The sequence below is a fragment of the Psittacula echo genome, assembly GCF_963264785.1.
Source record: "Psittacula echo genome assembly, chromosome: 2".
In the NCBI taxonomy this organism is placed as follows: Eukaryota; Metazoa; Chordata; class Aves; order Psittaciformes; family Psittacidae; genus Psittacula; species Psittacula echo.
The window spans coordinates 135,740,813-135,764,541 of NC_137737.1; the positions used below are offsets into that span (position 1 = coordinate 135,740,813).

Below are 23,729 nucleotides of genomic sequence, written 5' to 3' on the forward strand. Positions count from 1 at the left end.
TTGGCACCTGCTGTTCCTATAATCCTGAGTTGTTAATGAATTGACCAACTTTTCATCATTCTTAGCACGAGAGAGTCTCATGATCTCAACTCTTACTTCTGAAGAGCAAGATTGCACTGGGGTCCTCTCATAAGTTTTCTTGGGTTTGTGCCCAAGAAAGGAGGAGGAGGAAGGAGGAGGGAGTGCATAAAAAGCATCTGGCAGTACATCTGCATCCAGTCCCTGCTGACATCCTGAGATCCATCTGCCTGGGCACACTCCTCCCTTTGTAAAGAGCTTGACATATCTGGTACCCCACTGCCAGACAACCTCAGCAAATACTTCTCTTTCCAAGGGAGGCTGAGTCACTTTTCAGTGTCTTCATCTTCTGTTATCTCATTGCTAACCTGATGGGAGAGTATGCAGTCTCTTTTCAAACTGCTTATGGATCTCTGGAAGGAATCTGCCAAAAACCCTTGATCTCAGCAAGCTGGAAGGTCTGACCTAGGTGTAAAGATCAAAACCGGCCTCCTCCACACCAATGACCCTGAAGTTTTAATCCTTTACAAAGGACACAAAAACTAAGATGGTAAATGAGATAAATGTTGATGAGTGGATTTGATAGCTCTGTTCCTCAAGGCCTTGCAAGGAAGCAGCAAGGAAGTACTGAAGGCCCCAGGGCCAGCTCTATAGTTAGCTGATCAGCTGAAAGTCAGTTATAATTTTTTCTGTTACTCTACATCACTTTGTGTTACGCATTATTGTACGTACCCTCTGGTAGACCCTTTCAAAGCAACTGAAAAACTCAAGGCTTAAAAGGGGCACTTCAATTCTCTTGTTTAAGTTCTGAGGAATACAAGATCATTTTTCATTCTGAGTCGGCAGTGATGATCCCCGCACTAGTGGTGGAATAGGGGGAACAATAGCTTTGTGAAAACTACTCTAGAGATCTGTACTGTAAGGAATCATGAATGAATGACAGAGGAGTGAGGCCTACTTTTATCCTTTATAAATATGCAGTGCAATGAAAACTTCCTTCCTGCATTTGTATTATTGTTTAAATTTAACATTTTATGCCTAAGCACAACTCCTACTCCTGTGCTGCAGCAATGATTCTTATTCCCAAATGTCCTTGTGCTCATGTATATTTTACATGAAGATGTGCAAAAAGAAGTTATGTTCTGTATGTAGGAATTCATCTCTTCTATGTATAAAAGCATAACATAGCGTAGCAGAATCACTTGTCCCCGTGAGTTTGAGGGTACAACAATCACAAGCAAAATAGATTGTCTCAGATGGGTGGCCTCTCCATCAGCCCAGAGCACTGACATAGTCCAGTCACAGCAGTGTGTATACAAGAGGTTGAATAATGTATGTGAAGAGTCTCTTAAGCATTTATTGTTCTCTTTTCAGTTGTCCTTTAGGCATTACCCACTCCATCATGATATCAACTTGAAAATTTCCTAATACAGAGGGCAAAACTCACTGACAAGGAAAAATTTCAAAACCATTGCTCTTTTTAGAGTCATAGATTTGATTATTTCTGTGGAGAATCTACCAAATTTCAACATCACAGTTGTCAGAAAAAGTCATACATATTACAAGTAATTCCTCTTTTGAGGCAACCCTTAAGCAAAAGGAGGAAATGATCATTCTGAAACAGATAAGAGGTCATGTTTAACCAAACTGTATCACCCACATAGGCACTTTTCTATTAATTCAAAACAACTGATGACTGGCTTATAAGAAAAAAATATTCAGGCATATGCTCATGGACAACAAAATCATTTTTATAACTTTTCTTATTTTAACCTTATTTTAAGCATTCATGTATGAGGGCAAGGACTATCAAATAGCATTTACAAGAACACAACAGGTTTTAAAGGGCTGCTTTTCAAAACAAAAATATATATAGCACAATGGGAAAATTTCCCCTGCCTAATTCTAAATGAATTTGTGGTTTTGGTAACAATCTGAGGACGCTGCTCTATTCTTTTCTCTGTCCAGCACATCCTGTTATTACTGGAGCAGCAGAGACATAGCGGCACAAAGGTAAAGTACTGCTTGGGCAGCACAGCTCGAGAACGGCTACAATTAATGAACAGATAAACACAAATATGATGGTCTGCCTTTTAAGAAGGAATAGTCACAAACTCATTAGAGCAGTGAGAGCCCACAATCCCATTGTTAAAACAGCTCTGCTTTAAGTAGACAACCATAGCACCTTAGCTCATCTTTTAAATGAGAAGCTGAAGGAAACCATTAAAAGGGAAGCAAGCAAAAACCTGACTTTCACTGTGCAGGCTTCTCTGAAGGTTCCTCAGGCAGGAAAGGCTAAATAAAGCCGACCTGAATTCAAAATGTGCTGTATTTCCCAAACCAGATCAAGTCTTACTGTATTACACAGGAATAGCTTCTTGAGGCCTCTTCGGGTTCAGCCAGGTAAGAGCAGGGGAGATGGCAAGTCACTCTTCAAGCCCCTTCATGCGAAAGGATAAGGTCTAAAGCTTCCCTACCAAAAGCAGTGGGCACAAGCATGGCATTCTTTGACTGGAAAGCAGTCCCACAGACTCCATGGGAAACAACTATGCAGAAACAAGTTTCAAAAGCACAACAGAAGAATTTTTTTCTGGCATTTATTTTTTCTAATACATAAAAGTAAAAAGCCTGAACATCTCAGCTTCCATTTATTTGTGGTAACAAATCAGACACCAGTGGTGGTAGGAGACTCACCCTGTAGGTTAAGCCCTGCCCTGTTCATTTTTGTAGGCCATCCAAAGCAATCCAGTACTGCAATCCTATTCTAAACTCCAGCAGTTCCCCACTGAGGAGGGGTGATGCTCTAGGAGTGCAGAATCAGCAAAAAGGCTTCCCTGCCATTTCTCTCCCTGTCCCTCCACTCTGCTGACAGTATCACAGGAGAAGAAAGCGTCCCTAAAGAAATAGGGACATTGCTAGTATCAGTACATTTACATTTAACTCATAAACAGACACACAAAACTACTTTAGCTTGGCATAATGTGACTTTTTTTTTATACATGAAGGCAACAGCAATTAGCTTGACTTACTCTTTGTATAAATCTCCCAAACCCTGTTTATTCCTTGCTTAAATAAATGAACCACCGATCCAATGAGAAGCTGCTTCATTTCAGACATCTTTATCTCCTCCTGGCCCTTTTTTTTTTTTCCCTGTGGAAAACAAGAAGTTGAGGTAGCTCTGATTTTATATTAGAAGTAACATTTTTCCCACCCTCTACTTCTTGAACAAGACGGTGATACGTGAGGTGGTTGTCTCCCGGAAGAACCGTCCATTTTACTTTGATTTTCTTCCACTCTCATTCCCAGAAGAACTGTGATAAAAGAATGACATCAGTTTGTCACCAAGCTCCATACTCACCTCCTGTGGCTTCGCTCTTTAAAATTCCTACAATCTCTCTGTGAAATGGCAAACTCCCAAAGATCTATGTGCTGCTCAATTTTTACAAGGTTCAGCAAAATGAAGCTCTTTGTAGCTCACATTTTTAACTGATCTGAGCAAACACCTTTTAGGAAGAATTTGGGCAAGGCATGAACTGCACTGCAGGGCTGTCAGCTTTTAGCTGCTTTTTTAGTGATTCAGAATAAAGCAACAGAGTCAAGCCTATTGTTTGACTAGTCACGTATTTATTTGTGGTTTTAACATGCAAAACCAGCATAACAATTACAGAAGTTAGAAAAAAGGTTTCATAATTCCTTTTATTGTGTCCCTGGTATGATTTATAAACTTCTGCTAGTTATAATAAATATAATTTATCCAAACTACATTTTTATTGATTGTAACCTACCAAAATACACACAACAAAGCGTCAAACCCTGTTGCTATTTGATTCCTAGCTTTGTGTTCATCACGAACTCCTCGAGGGACTCCAACAGAATCAATATAGATTCTTTTGTCAAAGGCTGGTCCTAAAATACTTCTCTTCACTCTATGCCCTGAGGAGTTTGTTTCCCTCTCAAATGCCAGGGTAAATAGAATTGCTAATTGAACAATTGCGCAGGTGCCCTTCCAGTTCAGAGGAAGCGTAGACCTTAGGATTTTTCCCCCACAGTGCCACTATAAATCTGATCTGGGAATTTTCATAGCTGAGTATTTCCTGTATCATCCTCAGTCACATTTAGTAGATCTGCATGTCTGCAATTCTCCTAGATACCTGGTAACATTCACACCCTGTCATGAGAGACAAGCTGTATGGTCACCAGATGCTGTGGAGAAATAGGAAGCACCCTGATGTCCTTGTCCCGCAGAGCAGGGAATAAGAGTGAGAGAGACTTACAGGTTTTGTTTCCCCAGGCAGCCTTCTCCTGGTACAGTGCGATTATGCACATCATTCCCTTTAGGTCTCAAGTCTCTCCTAATGGAAAAGGGACTACCTGTGCTGCAGGTTGTCCTGAAGCACATGCATAACAATTGCTTCTATTTAAACTTTTCACTGTATATTTGACCATTCTACCCAGGCATTTGTATTTCCATATCCTGTTTCTATTTCAAACATCTACTTCAAATCTTTAATTTCAATTACCTTTACTACCTTAGGATTATTTGGTGGAGTCCATGTCCCCATCAATACAGGAACGGTAGTGTCCACAGGCTGGCCGCAATCGTTACTCTTTGGCTTCCAAACCATCATTCTAAATCTAGCAATTAGATCCCCTCCTGTGACATCTGCCCCCAGGCCGTGAACTTGGCTTACTTTCCCACCAGCACTTGAAATGGCAAGCGCTACAGGACCACACTCAATCCCCACAGTCAGATTTTATGTGACCTTTAAACACGTCATTTTAGTTTTTCAAGATATTCCCTGAGCACTGGGTGAAATCCACTCAAACCCATTAAAGGCATTTGTAAACCAAACATCACTCCATCCTGGACAAGGCAGTCCCCAATGGCTGGAGATAATACTCTGGGCATAAGTATTTATCTAACTGCTTAACTTGCTTTGCTCTTTTAGATCTTCACACTTAAGTACTTGACAGGCTGTGAGAGACTGATCTGAAATTAGACTCCATGGTCCATTGTCTCAAAGATTGGTATGAGAAGCTGAGATGGAATTCCACCTATCTTTTGCTTCAGAGATGGGTGGGAGGAGTTGAGATAAGACTGCCTGGGAGAAGGGTGTGAGGAGCTGAACTGGGACTCCACCATCCATTACCTGAGGGATGACTGGGAAAGAGCTGAGGTAAGACTCTTCCATCCACTACCAAGCACATGGTCCATTACCACGAGGATTGGTGTGAGGAATTGCTGCTCATTATCCCAAGAATTGCTGCAGGCACATTCAGTTGAAGAGCTGGCTGCAAGACCAGGGAAACTGGTCCATCAGGAACAAGTAATATGTGACATGAAGAACAGAGGCTTTCCCCCCAGCTCATAATAAAAGGGGGAAAACATAATCATGAAAAAGAGCCATTGCCATGAGGATGAATCCAGAAGGACGCCTCCATGAGGACACTCTCCACCAATGACTATTACGGACCCTGAGAGACATCCTCCATGAGACATTGCCATGGGGGCAACTCCCATCAGGACACCTCCAAGGGTACCTTAAAGGGAGCAACTGCAGAAGGCCACCTCCATGAAGACACCCACCTCCAACGACTACTACGGACTCTTGTGGGACACTCTGCTTCAATATCTGACGAACCCTGAAGGACTCCCACCACCTCTGACAACAGATGCCCTGGACACCGCTGGATCCATGGTGGTGACTTCTGTCTTTCTCTCTGCACCCCAAATTCTTGCTTCATTTTCTACCATGTTTCCAATCTGTCCTATCACTCTCCCCTTTATTACAATAATTTCTCTTATCAGTCTCTCACAGCCCTCCAGGACCCAACTGACAGAGAAACCAAACCCAGTTGAGCCGTCAGACCCAAACTTCCTACATGTGGCCTAGAAGAGAGCAGGAGAGGACCAAGAGCACCATCACCAAGCACTGAGCGGAGCTCCCGCTTGCAACATCAGGCCCAGACTCCCAACATATGGCCAGGACACCTCCGCGGGACCAGCCATGCTCCATCCCTCAGTGACGGCTCTGATGCCTGCCCGCTCACCAGCACAATAAATGTGTTCCTTCATCTCTGGACTGGGAGATTTCAGGTTCATTTGTTGGCTTCCTCCTCCTCCTCTCTCTTTCTCAAGGGGCAGCATCAGGGGCTGGGCCCAGAGCGCTGTCCCCTCCCTGGGGGTCAGCAGCACCTTCCCCAGACCTCCTTCCTGCACCCACCCAGCTGGCATGGCCCTCGTGGCTTGCCCCGCAAAGTCATGCACCATGGCCCCAGCAACTTTGGACATGCTTCAGCTCTGTTGCCCTCTGGACAAGGCTATAGCAATTTCCTATCCTCATTGCCTAGGTTAGCGAGAAGGGTGGCAAAGTGGCAAAGCTGCTGTTCTTTAAGATTTCAGTTCAGTGTCACATGTGTGTTTGTGACACGAAAGTTTCTGTTGACCATGCTTCCAAGTAGCCAAAGGGCACTGCCTGTTCCCCAGTGCTGGGGCCTGTTCCCCAGTCCTGGGGCCCATGCCCCACCATAATTGCTGCTGTACTAAGTAAAGGATTCCATCTGCCACTACAAGCCAAGAAATCAGCCTGGCAGACCAGCTCTCCAGGCGGTCAGCATGGGGCTGGGAGTGTGCGCAGCAGGAGGCAGGGGCTCCTCAGCCACGCTGGGGCAGGGCCCCTCCTCTCCTCAGCAAGCAGGGCCCAGGCTGGGCAGCGGGCACCTGCCGTGACACATGTGCCTGCAATGCCCCTTGCTCTTCAAGGCCTCCAGCCCTGCCCAGCAGCCAGCTAGGCAGGGACAGAGCAGCCCTTGGACACATCCCTGGTCCTGCATAGGTGCTCATTCCCAGTGGCATTTGCTCTCTCCCCTCCAGCATGCCAGGCGCATGCAGACCCAGACACTTGCAGCCCCAAACTGGAGAACAAAGGGATCTGTGCCCATCGCTTTTGCCTGGTGAGTTCCTCTGGGGCTGGCTGCAGCTTTCTGACAGGCAGGCCCTGCTGCACGCTCCTCATCAGCTCCACTCTTTTCTGTAGTGTTTTGCCAATGGGAATTCCCAGCAGCAGAGTTGAGGTTCAGCTTCAGAATATTAGTCACATGATCACTGAAAAGTATTGATGCAGAATGAGGCTTCTACTTGAACTATCCTCCACAATCACCAGTTAGTTGATTTGTCCCAGTATTTATAGTTCATCATTATAACTGCCAAAACTGGCAACCACCAGGATTGTTGTCTCAATTAAGGACAGTAAACAGATTGTCCAATTTTTTTTTGTAATGAAAAAATCTAAAATGTAATACTTCACAGTTTAACATGTTTATTCATTTAAACGAGCTAAGAAATAGTGGTGTGACATCTGCTTGAGAGACACTGGTACCTAACATTTTGGCTGTCTCCCCACCAATTTGGTTGTGATTAAGGGGGAATAAAAGGAAGAGCAGGGGATTTTGTCGACTAAATGCACTGATGAACAACAACAAAAATACTCCACTTTGGAAAAGTGTAGAAATACATTTACAAAAGAATGCATAATAGCAAAATAAGAGGATGAGGGTAAAAGTGTTGCAAAATATCTCCATCAGCTCTTTTAGGGAAAAATACAGTAAGCATAAGATCACAGACAATCTTTGCCAGTTTATTCATCTCATGGCTTCATTCCCCAAAGTGCAGGCATAATCCCCTACAAAATCCTTTAAGAAGCAGCTCCAACATCACATTTCTGCTGTCTTATTGATATGCCATATTGTTAGTTTCTTAGTCATAAGCACCAGTAATTATTATGCTTCTGTAAGTAAAACTTGAAATGCAATCAAGATCTGTAATATCCCACTTGTTGGCACTCTTTAACTTACCTAGGCTGCATTTCAAGTACAGTCTTTTACTGAGAATTATCCTAAATGCATTTGACCTTCACCAGTTGGCTCAGTTGTAATTTATAGGCACAATCCTGTATCACAGTAAAATGAATCATCATTCTACCAGGAGCTGCTAACAACATTTTCCTCTCTGAATGGGCAACATTCAAAACTTGGCCCCAAGTCAGCAGATATACCTCTTCCATGGTAGTAATTTTCATGGAAACAGGATGAGCAGTTTATATGGCGTTTTCACTGAGCCTTCATTTAGTAGAGTTGATTAAAAAATGTTACCAAACACAACTTTTAGGTCAACTGCTCTAAGATGACACTTTAGCAAACAGATGAGTTTGCTCAAGTTGCGGATGTTCACAATTACATGTTGCGGCATAATCTCGCCATCTATGTGTTGTCCTCGCTACAGCTGGTCTGATGCATGGAAAGGGCCGCAACAGATCCTGAATCCCATGATGTCTATATGATATGCAACAGTGAACTTTAAATAAAGCATTCTTTAAGAAAAGTTTAAATATATCTCTAGGGTCTATTAGGGAAATGCTTAACATGTCTCCTAAGCTTCCAGTAAAATATATTTATGGACTTTAGGAAGCAGAATTGAAGACCTTCTTGGCAATGTTCATCAGCAGTACTACTAAAACTACTATACTGAGGCTTCTGTCCTAAGATGGACTACATGCTGGTTCAGCTTTTGTAGGATTGAAGAGAAAAGGAAAACTACTGAGCAAAATCACTGCTGGAAGACTACCATGCCAGACTTTTGCAGATGGGATGTGCTCAGACCCACAGTATGAGGACCCAGTATAGACATCTCCTCCACAACCTCTGCAGGAAAGAAACTCAGTTTACTCCACAAGCAAAGGGTAACAACAATAATGGTATCTACCCTTTCCCCACAGGTGAATCTCCTTGAAAAAACTTGCCCTGTTAAGCCAGGTTTGCTGCATAAATGGTTTGTTCAGCAATTTTTCTTTGAAACAAGCATAAATGTCTGAAGTTGATTGAGCTACACAGAACAACTTGTCTGCAGAAGGAGATCTGATCTATTAGGTAGGACACCAAGGGAAGTCCTCTTTATTGTCTTTTAAGTATTCAGAGGCTACAAGTATTCAGAGGCTACACTTTGTTGTAATATGAGCTTATAGGCTAAAACTGCCTAGAATCATCCAGATATTCTAAAACTAGTGAGTATCACTGCTCATATTTGAACATTGTGCTGTTTATATTGCTTTAAAGTTCTTCCAAATGTATATATAATTCAGTGTGTCCAACATTAGTAAGAGCACCAAAATAGTAAAAATACATTTATTAATAAAATAGACACTGAGCAACTAATACAAAGATAGGTGGTCCAAAACCCAAGAGGTGCATTTCATTCTCAGATATAATTAAGGACAAAATAAGCCACATTTGCAAGACAAAAATCAGTCTCTAAAATACGAGGCATGGACAATGTAGCACTCCAGAAAGCAGAAATAACTTGAGGTCAGATTCTGATTTCCCCTTGGAGTAAATCAGAGTTGCAATTTCAGTGAACTCAGGGGCATCATAAATTAGCAAACTTAGAATCACACAATCATAGAATGATTTGGTTTGGAAAGACCTTAAGATCAACTAGTTCCAACACCCCTGCCATGGGCAGGGACACCTTCCACTAGACCAGGTTGCTCAACGTCCTGTCCAACCTGTCTTTGAACACTGCCAGAGATGAGGCATCCACAGATTCCTTGGGCAGCCTGTTCCAGTTTCTCACCACTCTTGCAGTAAAGTATTTCTTCCCTATATCTAACATGAACTTCTTCTCTTTAAGTTTGAACCCATTACCCCTTGTCCTACCACTGCAGTCCCTCTTGTCATCCTTGTAGGCCCCCTTCAGATACTGGAAGGCTGCTATGAGGTCTCCACGCAGCCTTCTCTTCTCCAGGCTGAACAGCCCCAACTTTCTCAGCCTGTCTTCATATGGGAGGTGCTCCCGTCCCCGATCATCCTCGCGGCCCTCCTCTGGACTTGTTCCAACAGTTCCATATCCTTCTTATGTTGAGGACACTAGAACTGTACACAGTACTCCAAATGAGGCCTCACGAGAATCAGACCTCATTGCTAACGTTGTTGTGCTTGTGCCTTTTAGAAAACCAAGGATGGTTCATTTCATTTCATGTACAGTGGTGGCCTTTAGCTTGAAAAGACTATTGACATAGTCCCATTAGAAATTATTGTACTAATAAGAGAAAAATTATATTTGCTGCAATATTAACCATGCATTTCTATGTACATGGAACAGAAGCCTATCCAGTTTATCAAAGTAAAAGGAAATTTTCTTGTTACATGAGAATATCTCTCATGTCAACAAAAAGGCCTGATCGAAATGAAGCCAACAAACTGCAAACTATGGCACTTGTGGGCAATATGGACTCATAAGTCACAGATCAGTGAAAATGCTTCAGTCACACATATACACGCTTCAGATTTTGTCTATAAGTCGTAATTATGAGAAATACAATCTTCCTGTTATAGTAGCTTCATAAATTTGACAGTAAGAATAGCTTGCTTTTTAATCTAACTGAATCAGAAAGCAGGTTATGAGACAACCTGCATGAAGGGGTAAGTACACATCTTTCTCAGGCCACATATCATCTGGAGAGCTACATGCAGACATTAAGAAAGCAGTATTTCCAGCATTTCATGGAACAACAATATTGCTCATGCAAAGTAACAGGAGAGGTCTGCAGCTTCTGTGACATGTGGTGTGGCACTGGTGAAGTGAAAAGCATGTCACATCCAAGGAGACAGTTTGTGATATGCTTTTCCGTCCACTGAAAGCCAGGCCATGTGTCAGATAATGCTTCACCATGAATGCAACGTGTTACTAAGCATCTGGTCACATGAGCATGTATTAGCAGACAATAAGTCATATGCATGCATAAATCTTAGGATTTGGTGTCTGTAACAGTCATAATTAGAAAATGAGGAATATTTGCACATATATGTTTATGTTTCTCTTCCATGTTCTTCTTGGAAGACTGTTGTACTTTGAATTTCTAGAGGAGTTGTTTTGTATTGCATAAAGTGAATGAGGAGAATGACAGATAAGAAGTGGATCCTTAGAGACTCATAATGTATATGGTCATAGTTACCGTATGGTTTAAAAATTAACTGTATTGATCTAAGTTCCTTAAGTGGTGATAATGGAACTGTGTCAATTTAAAATAAATATATTTTCCATTATAGTATCTGCTATGATTTGTATCCCTTTGTTTTCAAAATTACTATAGGAAACCTTAGGCATTTCTGGAACAAGGCAGTAAATATCTCAGTTGCAACTACACCTAACATTCAGCCCTGAAACTGGTGTCAAAGATGAAGCCAACCTAGTTTGCTAATAGAATTCAGAATTATAATTACTTTTCTGGAAGTCAATCTGCCTAACTTCCTTGCCACATTCAGCAAAAATGGCTTGATGCTTTTCTTGGTGTCGAAGTGAATCCAAACTAGAGAAAGACTGACCACCCTTTTAAAAGGATCAAAACTGAATCTTTACAATGACAAGCTCAGTTATATGGCAAACTCAAAGCAGAACAGGATACAGCCAGAATTTTACATCTCCCTGCAGTGGCTTTGACATACCAACTTCAAGTGGCTTGTGGTTATCAAAGGGATCAAAAAAGCGCATAACCTGCAAGGTACTTTGCAAGAACTGAAGGATGTAATCTAGCCAAGACTTTCCCAATTATTAGTACTCATGGAAAAAAAAAAACAAATCAAAAACCAAAACCAAAACCAAAAAAGGTTTCTTAATATTTACAACTTCTCACATTAGTTTGATGATTAAAATGGTTGCATAACTGAAAAGGAACCTTTTTTACAACATCCTCCTAACAGGTAGAGCAAGGTGATACCACAACCAGCAGGAACAGTATAATTAATATATAATTTTGACTTTATATTAATAATAGAGCAATACACTAATTAAAACCAACATCGACTGAACTTTCTATTTACACTAGTTCAGACAGCACAGGAGGCAAAGAACTGTGCTTCAGAGGCATATGCGAATGTTAGAGCTTCTGTCATCCAGGTGCCATTTTTGACAGAACACATGTGTGCTGAACAGTTGGCAAAAGAATGAAAAAGATTACTGCAGATATATGGGCACACAGAATCTGGGATGACATAAAATTAAGTCCATATAGGAGGTGACAGACTGCTTCTAAAAAGATTATTTTTTCCCTACAATTTCTTCCATCTTCGTAAGCGCGTGTGTGCACACATGCACAAAAAAGGATTAAAAGGGAGAGAAAGGATGAGGGGGATTTTTGATATATTTTAAATGTAAATCAAGAAAAGACTTTTTATTTGGCATTTCTGCTTTCTTTTGGGAAAGGAAAAGAAAACTAATTTGGCTATTAGGAAGCTTTGATTCCTAAATTTAGTCAAGGCAGACTCTCCTCCTGTGAAGTCAGCATCAATACCCAGGATAATAATAGCACCTGTCTTTTGACATCAAAGTTCTCTGCCTGAGAAAACAAATAATGTAAACAACAAACTTCATGTATTGTATGGATGCTCCTGGCCTTCCTATTAACCAAATACACTTGCCGGGCATAAGTGTTCTCTTATTTTGGAGATCTGGAATGTAAAAGTGACTGACTGATGTATTGCAAAACTTTCTTATGAATTTGGACTGCAAGAACTAGTATCATTTACTGCCTCACAGTAAAGGGACTGTGTGTTCCTACGTAGTCTTGTTGAAGTTGAAGAAATCTTGATGATAGATTCATTGCATCTGCTAGTTTTCATCTGGATCCAGATCAAGGTCAACTTCATTGGAAATGTTAAGATAAAAGAAAGCATAGAAAGCCAACAAAAATACCAGTATAGCTGCAAGGACAAGTGCAACTTCCTGTAGGAATAAGAAAAAAAAGTAAAACAAAACATGTTAGAAATAGTACCATATTTTCAGATAAATAAGGAATATTATTTTCCTTCTATAATGCATATCAAAACAAGATCAGACATATAATTGCACAAGGCATTGATACTTTAATGATTTCTTCTTTGTGATTACCATTTCAGAATGTTATAAAATCCATTCACTTAATAAAGATTTTGGTGAGCCCAATATTCTGCCAAAAATGGGATGGATGGCTTAAAGACCTAAAAATAGGAGCTTTATATCCTTTTATTATGCTATTCCTTCTTTTTTAAAAGAAAAGACAGAATCCATAAACCACAGTTTTGAACACAAATTTAAGTTATGAATTTACACTGTGAATTTTGATGTTTTCTAGCAATATGTTACTGCTTTTTGCCAACAAATTTGTAATTTTTTAATGAAGCAAACACAGTATGGTGGAAGTCAACGAAAATTGATACCTCTACCTCCCAACCTCCTGGCATGCATTACAATATGGAGCTACAAAATCGTTCAGAATTGGATGAAACTTTTCTTCCTTCCCTTTGCAATAAGGCAAAAAGCACAACAATATGCACTTGCACTTGCCTCTCTTCCCATAAAATATTGCAACTTGCTGCATCTTCCTTAATTAACATAAAACAGTCTTCCAAAGTATACATGATTTATAGCAGCTTTCAGAAGCAGAAAAATGTTTTTGCACTACACGTCATGCTCATTATGTGACTGCCTATCATCATATTCTATCTTAAAGCTGGACTCTGCTAAGCTCCAACTTTAGATCTCAAATATAATAAAATCACAGAATTATCATACTCTTTATAACAGTACTTCTTTCAAAGCGACACTATTTCACATTTTAAAGTTTTTATTCTCCTGGAAAGCATAGCACACTTCGTATAGTGTTGACTTTCATTTTGCTAGACAATGAAAGAAGAAATTCAAATTTGACAAAAATCTTTATGTTCCTGGAGCTCTCAGAAAGTGAGACTTCCACAGCTAACACCATGCACTGCTTCATCCTTTATCATCATGATGCATTTTTAAAATCTGAGGTGCTCAAAAGAACAGGTTAGTTTGTTCCACCCTAAACTGTTTGCCCAAATCTCAGCTTCATGTTGGCCTACAAACCATCTATATCAGAACAATCCAGCTATAAACTTAAAAGGAGAGAAGAAAAACAGTTCAGTGACTTTACAACAACTAATCTGAATCAGTACAGAAGATGCCACATCAAACCTGCTCTGCCAGTGGGATTGAAACAAGATGCCTATACCATAGCTAGATAATTGTACACCCTTTACTATCCAAGGATAGAATCTGACCTTCTTTGGTGCAGAATTCATTGTGTCCTCTAAAATAGGTCAAGAGAATTCTTCCTGATAATGCCTGTTTCTCCCCTTAGACTAGAAGGGGAGTAGAGATGATACCTGCACTGTAGGAAGAATTCTATCCAGGATCTCTAGATTGATGGTGGCATTGTGACTGATTTTGTGTGTCCACTGCCATGAAGGAGTTAAAACTATGTTGGCTTCATTTTTTTTAAGTCTAGCCCATAATCTGGCATTCTTCTATAGAACAGCATTTCATTTGCATTTACATGAATGCATTAACTAGTTCATCAGAATGTTGGATCAATAATTCAGCATATGCCATCTAATAAACTTTGAAATACTACTGCCTAGTTGGCGTATGCTCTATGGGAATCTTTGTTCTATAGAACCCTTTGCTTTACATTTTATACAGATGATTAATTGAGATGTACTTTAAATTTATTTTACCACATTAAAATTGCTCCTGTAAATTTGCTGAGGCCGTTTGCTACAGAATTCAAGTACATTTTCCTCTTAGAATTATCATCTTCTGAACCTCATCCTCCTGATTTCATATTATTTGATTAAAAAAAAAGAAAGTACATCTAATTCACTAATATATTAAAGGAAAGTGATTTTTGCTTTGTTGCAGTTGCAACACATCAGTATCTCACAAAAGGGCATGGCAGCATCAGACAGGTTTCATTTATATCCTTGTATCCACAGCTGTGCTCCCAGACCCATCTGGCCACGCAGCTACTAATCTTAAGAGGATGTAATAAACAAGTGACATACAACTGCAAGCTCCATCTGCTCAGGAGAGTGGACACAAAACCGTACAATGCAGGCACCGTTCACGCTTGACACAGAGAGCAAATTCATTCCAATATTAAAAAGTTTTTTCCCTTATTTGGATGCCATACTTGCCACACTTTGCTTTACAATAGGTTCACCTGTTCTATCCCTTCTCCCCAGCCACACTTCTGAAACGCTGTGATTGCAGCAGCAAAATTATGGGGAACGTTTGCATCAAAGATTTGTTTTCTAGGAAGTAGAACTGGGAAAATCCTACTTTTTTTTCTCAATCTGCCCAGTAACTGCTTTGACAGGAGTAGTTCTTTTATTCCTCTTCCTAAGCTTTACAGTGAATAACACTGAGATAACAATGCTACTTTCCTTGCTCAGGAATTAGGAACTGGGTGGCTGGATCAGTATTTATTAACCTTCGGAATGAAAAGTCTTACTGCAATTCCAGGTTTGAGAATTATGCAAGAACCTTAATTTTGAGTTCCTAAAAGAGTACCAAAAATCTAAAATAAATGGCCTAACAAAGGACACCTGGCTCTCAGCTAGTGATACGCATTCTCTTAAGAATTGCCTTCAGTTTATGAACTTTTATAAACATAAATTTTGCAATGTAAATAGCAAATGAGATGTTACACCACTATACTGTCTTTGCAACAATAGTATATATTGTCATTTTAATTTGTTTTCTACTTATCAGGCTTTGCTATTTGTATTTTAAGCCATGCATAGAAATGAAATGTTAAAATACTCCCCGCTCGGCATATATAGCTCCCTTTCTCTTGCATTTTATGGATCATCCCCATCATCCCTCTGTGAAATCCATTTACTCCGAGGATTTCACCATGAATAATTAACCAATATAGAAAAAGTCTTATAGAAATAAACTTAAAATGATCACAGGGCTTCTTCTCCTTTTTGCTTTTTTAACATGGCACAGAACACTAGGAAATAACATCCCTGCTCTCAAATCCCAAAGAAGACTTCAAAAGGAACAGAATTTTCTATTATATTCTCTTACATTTAGAATAATGTCTGTAGAATCCTATAAATCTCAGCTTGGCTAAGTTTTTCAGAAACTTTTTCATAAAAGAAACATATGCCATAACAGCATAATGTAGATTTAGTTCTTTCATTAGTTCTTTCATTTTTTGACAGTTCTATGTCTCTCATGACAAAATACTCGGATAATGTCCTCAGATTCACGTTGATGGAGCAAGGTGCAGAGCTGGGTTCTAAACAAGATTAATCAGAAATTGAAAAAATTGAGGTGAGGAAAAAAAGTTGGCTATAACAACACATATCATAGAATCAGAGAATGCTTAGATTTGGAAAGTACCTTAAAGATCATCTAGTTCCAACCTCCCCCCACCACAGGCAGGGACACTTTCCACTAGACCAGGTTGCTCAAAACCCTGTCCAACCTGGCCTTAAACACTTTGAGGTAATCCACATCCACAACTTCTAATTCCAGACACGGTGTATGGCAGTATCACATCCCACGCATACAGGGAAATTTTACACTTTCAGGAAATTTCAGATTTTTTACATATTTTTTTTTATTGTCCTACAAAGAGAATCACACCTTTGGTATCTGCAACCAGCTTAAAACTAAGTGAAAGAGTACCACAAATTGCTGTCTTTGAAATGCTAAACTGTCCCCACAGATTTCTGGGAAGAGATGAAAAGAAAATCATGCTGACCAAGGATACCTGTAGAATTTAAAGAAACATACATGGACTTGACAATCATGAACCTTTTTATCCCATATAATTTTTAACCAGAAGACTTTATCTGGACATTCACCATTTTTTTAGAGTTTGAAAAAAATTATATTTAAAAATGGATGCTTACTTCTTTAATGCAGAACATTCTACAGCTAATAAAAGGTAACAAAAGTAACTTATTAACTTTTATCAGTCATTTTTGTGCTTGGGTTCTTTTTACTTTAAAAATTTCAGATGGAACAAAGATCATTTTTATCTTAAATAATGAGAAGAAGGTACTATTAGAGAGTCACCTAAAAGGCCTGGCTGTAGGTTCACAGAGGAACAGGATTCATTTTAATATAGCTAAATGCAAGATAATATATACAGGTATCAAAGATGTAGATAGTACTTACAAAGTGGAGGACTCTGCTTTGAAAAACAGTGACTCTAGAAAGTTTTTTGGATTTAAGGGGTAACCACTCCCTCAGTACTCTGGATGTGCAAAGGCAGAAGAGCTTCCAGTAGGGAGATGACTGGTATTTATTTTATTATAGAGAAGAATGAGAGCTAGTTTGCTTACAGCATATAACTGTAAGGTGCTTCGCAGTGTGGGGTCCTCCTATCTTGTTTACAAGAACCTCTCAAGGTCGAGCTGTGGTAAGATAAGATCTGTCTTGAAACAAGATGCCATTTCCTAGAAGCAAGAATGATTGAACATTCCAGTTACCTCTTGGGGAAAATATGGACTTCCATGGCTGGGAGTCTTTTAAGGTCAGATCTCTCAAAAAAGTACATTTTGGTTTAGCTTCAACTTGGGTTTGTGTGAAAAGGAGGTCCTGGCAACCAGCCTTGGAGTTGGTAAACTCAGCCCTCTAGACTGCTCCCCTCCTTCAGGACACAGGGAAGATTGCAATTACTAATATGGTCAGTGCTATATTCTGAAGCCCTGAAGTACGAAATTGTTAAAAGTAATGGCACTTCATGCTTCAGTGCTTCAGATTTTTCTGTAGAGGATCAAAAGAAGTTTCCTTATTTTCCAGGAACCTTTCCTCCAATTGTATTGATTTAATTTCTAGGATTTGAGATTTTGTCGTTGTCAACTGTACTTTGAAGTGTTAGAGATTGGTCATAAGTACAGACCAAAGATGAATAAGATGGACTAGCACTCTGAGATGGTACAGAAAATCCTCCTAAGCTCCTGCTTGGTGCTTCTTGTGCATCTTGTTCCCATGTTCAAACCACCATGATTACTGTACTTACGTATACAGGTCAGGCCAGGGTCACAAGGGATCAATTGAACTTGGTTTTCCTCTCCGTCAGTTTTTCCACGCCCTTCAATTTCAAGGTCAGGGATCAAAGTCTGACTACTGAGATCACTGGGAATATCAGAGTTTGTTCACTAGTGGCACATTAAGCCACCCTGCTCTTTATGTGAGGCACATAAGCTGGTTAGAAGACCCAGTATTTTGGCTCTTATAAAGCGCTTGGACTAGTGCTTGGACTAAAGTGCATTGACTTTTGGTCGATGAAAAAATGAACATGAGCCAGCTTCAGTGTGCGCTCGCAGCCCAGAAAGCCAATCGTATCCTGGGCTGCATCAAAAGGAGCATGACCAGCAGGTCGAAGGAGGTGATCCTGCCCCTCTACTCTGCTCTCATGAGACCTTACTTGGAGTATTGTGTGCAGTTCTGGTGTCCTCAACATAAAAAGGACATGGAACTGTTGGAACAAGTCCAGAGGAGGGCCACGAGGATGATCAGGGGACTGGAGCACCTCCCGTATGAAGACAGGCTTAGAAAGTTGGGGCTGTTGAGCCTGGAGAAGAGAAGGCTGCATGGAGACCTCATAGCAGCCTTCCAGTATCTGAAGGGGGCCTACAAGGATGCTGGGGAGGGACTCTTCATCAGGGACTGTAGTGACAGGACAAGAGGTAACGGGTTCAAACTTAAACAGGGGAAGTTTAGATTGGATATAAGGAAGAAATTCTTTACTGAGAGGGTGGTGAGGCACTGGAATGGGTTGCCCAGGGAGGTTGTGAATGCTCCATCCTTGGTGGTGTTCAAGGCCAGGCTGGATGAGGCCTTGGGTGGCATGGTTTAGTGTGGGGTGTCCCTGCCCATGGCAGGGGGGTTGGGACTAGATGATCTTAAGGTCCTTTCCAACCCTAACTATTCTATGATTCTATGATTCTATGACTTCCTAGAAAGTATTTGGATGAAATTTTATGATCTGTAACATACAGAAGGCCAGATCAAATGATCTAATAGTCCCTTGCGGGCTTATTTTCTACAAAGCTATGAAACTATATTCCCAACTTATCTCGGCAAATGTAGTTCACTAACTTAGCAGATCATGAGCAGCATGAAATCAGAGAATACTATTTGCCAAAATACACCAGGAACGTCTTGTTATCTATTCATACATAACTTGTTCCAGATGAGATACACTGTTAATAGTGAGCTAGCTAGCTACACAATAGATTAAGTAGATAGGCAAAAGAATGACAGACAGTAAGCTCTCTGTTTTTTAGGAAGCATTTTTTCCTTAGCTCAATCGATGTACTGTGTTGCTAATAATTCTCTATGGAGTAGTATTCTGCAGTCAATTATGTTTTTGCAAGTGGGTGTAAAATACTATTGTTCAATTTGTGTCTAGTTTTCAACAAGAGAGAAAACTTCATCATCTATCCCATGGACCACTGATTCATTCTGCAGCCTCTGAACAAAGTCTTTTCCAGAGAACTCCTATTAGTTTTGGCCTCTGTATACCAAACCCCAGCTATCTGATGCTGAGCTTCCACATTTCTCAAACCATTTTCTGCTTGCCACCCTCGTGCTGGCACCTCTTCCTCACCCTCTGAGAGCTGAGCTAGTGCTGAATGGTGCAGACCCCTTGCTGCTTGAGCTGGTAAGGATGAGCAGGTGGGCTTCCACCTGCACAAGCCCCCTGTGGGGGGATAACAAAACAACCACACAGAGAAGATTCAGAGGCTCCCTTTTTGGTATTGCTACAAAAAAATTCTGTCATACCCAAACACCAGGAGACATACAGCATGCTGCTTTCTCTACAAGTTGTTTCTCAAGACAGGGGTCCTGCTTTTCCAATAGATACCATATATTTTGGCACTGTCCGCATTAGTGTCACATGTACAAGCAGAGCCACCATAATAGCTCTGCTACAATATTTAATCTTTAAACATGTTTAAAGAGCAAATATTACACACCAAATACTAGCATGGTCACCCTGCTTGAACTAACTTTTGATAGTTATTAGTGCTCGGCTGCTTCTCTGACATTATCAACACAGATAAAATCTCTCATTGGGGAAATTAAAAAGTACTAAATGCCAGTGACTCAAAGAAACTTTGTTACTTTAAACCTTGCGTTAAAATGACAAGGCAATCAAAGTTTGACAAGACAACCTAATTAGTATGTCAGCAATGAAATGTGAAGGATCTCCAGGGGATTGGTTCTGAAAAATTTTATGTCATTTACAGGGCTTTTTTTTTTTAAAGCAAATGTTGTCAGCTCTCATGGTGAAATACACAACATCTGAATTTCATTATCTTTGTAGAAATTAAGGACCAAAATACCTTTATTATTTTCCAGTCCTTTTTTTTTTTTTTTTTCCTAAATACTACACCAAGTCTTAGTTTACAGCTGGAAATATAAGCTCTTCAAGACACTTGCGCAAAACAACTCTAGAAGTATCAATGTGCACTAAAAATCCTATAGTTTCAAGTGAGGTATGATACTTATTGTTTTAGGTATTTCACAGAATTACAAAAATATTCTTCTTTCCCAAATAACTTGTACTTTTACATGTATCCTTCCTCTACAATACTTTTACTAACTGCAACTTAGCAGTTGAGAAAATGTTTATATATTTTGAAATGCTGCACACTGCGTTAAGTACTGAAACCTGGATAAACAAATAAAATATATGGTAAATAAACACAGATTTGTAAGAACTTTAGACATTCTATTTAAAGTGCTGCCTACTTACTGCATTACACTGTGGTTATACTATTTTTTTTTTTTCTTCAACACAGACGGTTAATCAACTGCCACTGCAAAGAATCAGGGCCTACATCACATAAAAAGACTAAAATTCCAGCTTTTGGAAGGCGAATCATATTGTTTATCACTAAGAGAAAACTTTGTTAATACGAGGTGACAACCGTGACGATACCTTCCCAAATGAAGAGCTCAGGCACACTCAAAAGCCCTGAATATTAGGAAACAACTAAAGGAATGCACACTCAAGCCTCAAAACAGTTTAGTGAATGTACAGAACCTGAAGGGACCTCAACTCCACTCTTTGGACAGCCACTGACACAAGGAGCGATTTAACACTCTGCTGTCACACTAAGCATGAGACTTCAAGAAATTCTAATTTCAAAATTTATTTAGAAGACAACAGAGAAGTACCTGGGATAGGTGTGGGAATGAGTGCAAGAAGATTGCTTTTGGACAGCTGTAAGAACTTACAGTGGCCTGAGCAAAACAAGCCCTGCCTGAGAGAGGGGGAGAGGTTACAGGGCTTCACAACTACACAGCCTCTCCTGGGGTCGGGAGAGCAATTTCCCTGCAGACATTCGAGGTGCATCCACTGCCCACATAGCAAAGCTCTGCTTAACTGGGGGAACAGAGCAGGGTGTAAAGTTGTCACTGCAAGACGGGAGGTGCAAGTTTACCCTGAGACATTAATATATGCCTCACCCCTGTGCTGAGCGCTGCACATTCTGCCAGTAGGAGCACAGTTTTATTCTACAGGGATTGACCACATTCTGGTAGAAGTATTGTAACATTTAGTAAGCCTGAGGTTGTTGGCATTAAGCAGGCTCAGTGAGAAGGATGCACACAAAGGCCCTGCTTTCCTTCCCCCCACAAGCATATCCTGAGGGAAAGGTGCCCAACTTACCTTCCCTTTTGCTTCAACTCTGTCAGCTTTTCTCAGCAATTAGGAAGCAAAGCAAATGACTGTGATCTGTTTGGGTATCATTCAGAGCCATATTTTAAGGTTCAGGTATGCAAAAAATTCTACAGCCAGAAGGCAGTATTTTAAAGACTTTGGGATTTTTTTAAAGGCAGAGGCAGAATTGCAAACCTGAGACACTGTGCACTGCTATTATCAGAACCCCCAAAATACAACATCCTATGACGTGTAGAACATGGGTGTGCCTTGATGGCAAAACTTATTCTTACGTAGATGTCAGCTGGTGTTCTGCTAAAACATGCAGGAATATATTTGCACAAAATACACTGTTCTCAATTCATTTTCTCACTAATACTTTATTCTTCATTATACATAGGATTACACATATGCTTTCCTATTCTCCCTCATTTTAAAATAAGAATTACTGAAGAAAATAAAGAATCAAAACAAGTTTTGAAGAACCAAGGTTCATATTTTTCTCATTTGTGAAAGACATGCAAAACACCTTGCCCGTTTTAAAACTGGCCTGTGCAGTAAAACAGTACTCCAAGTAGAACATCACTTTTAAAAGGTCATGTCATTGAAAGTAAAATAGAAAGAAAAAACAAGATCTAATAAGAAAGGAAGGGAAAAACACTGAACTCAAAAGGTTAATAATCTATCCCTTAAACAAAAAAGGCAATCTACTTTTTCTCATTAAAACCTGACACACAGCACTAACTGAGGAGATTATGTTGTGAAAACATACTGCATTGCATGGTAATGCTTGATCGAGATCAGCAATCAGGAGCAAAAAGAAAGCACTGTTTTGTGATTGTAATAGCAAATTCTGGAAGACAACCAAATACATCATCTGGCAGCTCAACAGCTGTTACAGCTTGGTAGTAATACCTTGGCATTTGCTGTAAGATATAACTTGAAAAAATTGATTTCTCATCTGCCAGAAACAAGAAAATGTTCTCCTTTTAACATTTCTGAAGTTTCTTCCACTAGAACATCCAGGTATTTGATCCATTTTTTTATTTTGCTCAGTTTTCACACTTGCAGCTAAGCTAATTATATATTAACCTGATTCAAAAATGAGTTTGAGGGAAAAATAGTGGCTGCAACTTAAATAAAAAATATGCCTTCAGATAAATCCCGCTTCGATGACACATTGGGTGGCAGACAGCACAATATATTCCTAATTGCCTTCCTTGTTCATATTCACAGCCATGATCAAATAGTCATTATTATACTGCATACCTGCCTGAAAAGAGGGCTTTTCCAAAATAAAGTTCAGTACCTTTCCATGTGTTTTGCTGTTAGTTAACCACCTTCTTCCAAGTCAGAAGCAGTACACAAGGATGTAGACTGAGATAATAATGCAAAGAATTTATAACACTTAACAAGTCTTCAGATTACTCCAGGGTATAGGATAAGAAAAGGAAGAAGGAAGATGTTTATTGTAACTTTTATAACTATATGAAATCATTAAAGCATTTGTTCTAAGTGTAGAGAGGCTCCTTGAAAAGATCAATTTTCCATGCATACGGTACTTTATTGACCCTAAAGTAAGTATGCGTCATAACAAGGACATGGACCACTTAAAATCTTTTAGCATTTCAACTGTTCTAGTTATTTTAGGGTTAAGTAAAAGCAATCCATCATAAATATTTTAGATTCTGGTGTTCCACTTAGATTTTGAAGTGTCATAAACAATATCTCTCAAAAATCAATATTCACACAGTACATCTATGGGGAAAAGAAACAACATACACACAAAGGTGATATAAGCTGTCAAATAGATCTCTACCTTTACGCCTAGTGCAGTTTTCTTGGCCTCTGCTTTTAATCTTGTAGCTCTTAACATAGGCCTGGTTTTCTTATAATCTTGTTTTCCTAGAGTAGAAAAGCACATTTAAGGAAAATGACACAAAAAATGATATAAAGAATGTCAGCAATTATTTCAGTTGAAAAGTCAGATCTAAAGTTTTGAAAACATCCCCCAGCCCAGCACTTTAAAGAGGAGCTACTCTGTGAGACTGGGGCTTGGTCTGTGGAGAAAGATAGCACAGAGAACAACAGCAACAAGCAAGAGCCAACAAACCAGTGCAGAACCTAGTACTCCAGAGGAACATCAGAACACACATATGGTTAGCCATCCACTAGTATAATGTT

At 39.9% G+C, this 23,729-nt stretch overlaps 1 protein-coding gene across 1 annotated transcript in view; it reads right to left on the reverse strand.

Moving 5' to 3' along the window:
* Window positions 1–12,679: 12,679 nt before the first annotated feature.
* The window catches only part of TRIQK (triple QxxK/R motif containing), a gene marked incomplete at its 3' end in the record, with an annotated part of 45,844 nt that continues 34,794 nt past the window's right edge, over window positions 12,680–23,729 (reverse strand). Inside the window, exons 2-3 of the mRNA XM_080610007.1 lie at window positions 23,365–23,450; window positions 12,680–12,793 (exon numbers count right to left, since the gene is read on the reverse strand). Of these exons, the coding sequence (XP_080466133.1) occupies window positions 12,680–12,793; window positions 23,365–23,450 (200 nt within the window). The remainder of the gene's footprint in view (window positions 12,794–23,364; window positions 23,451–23,729) is intronic.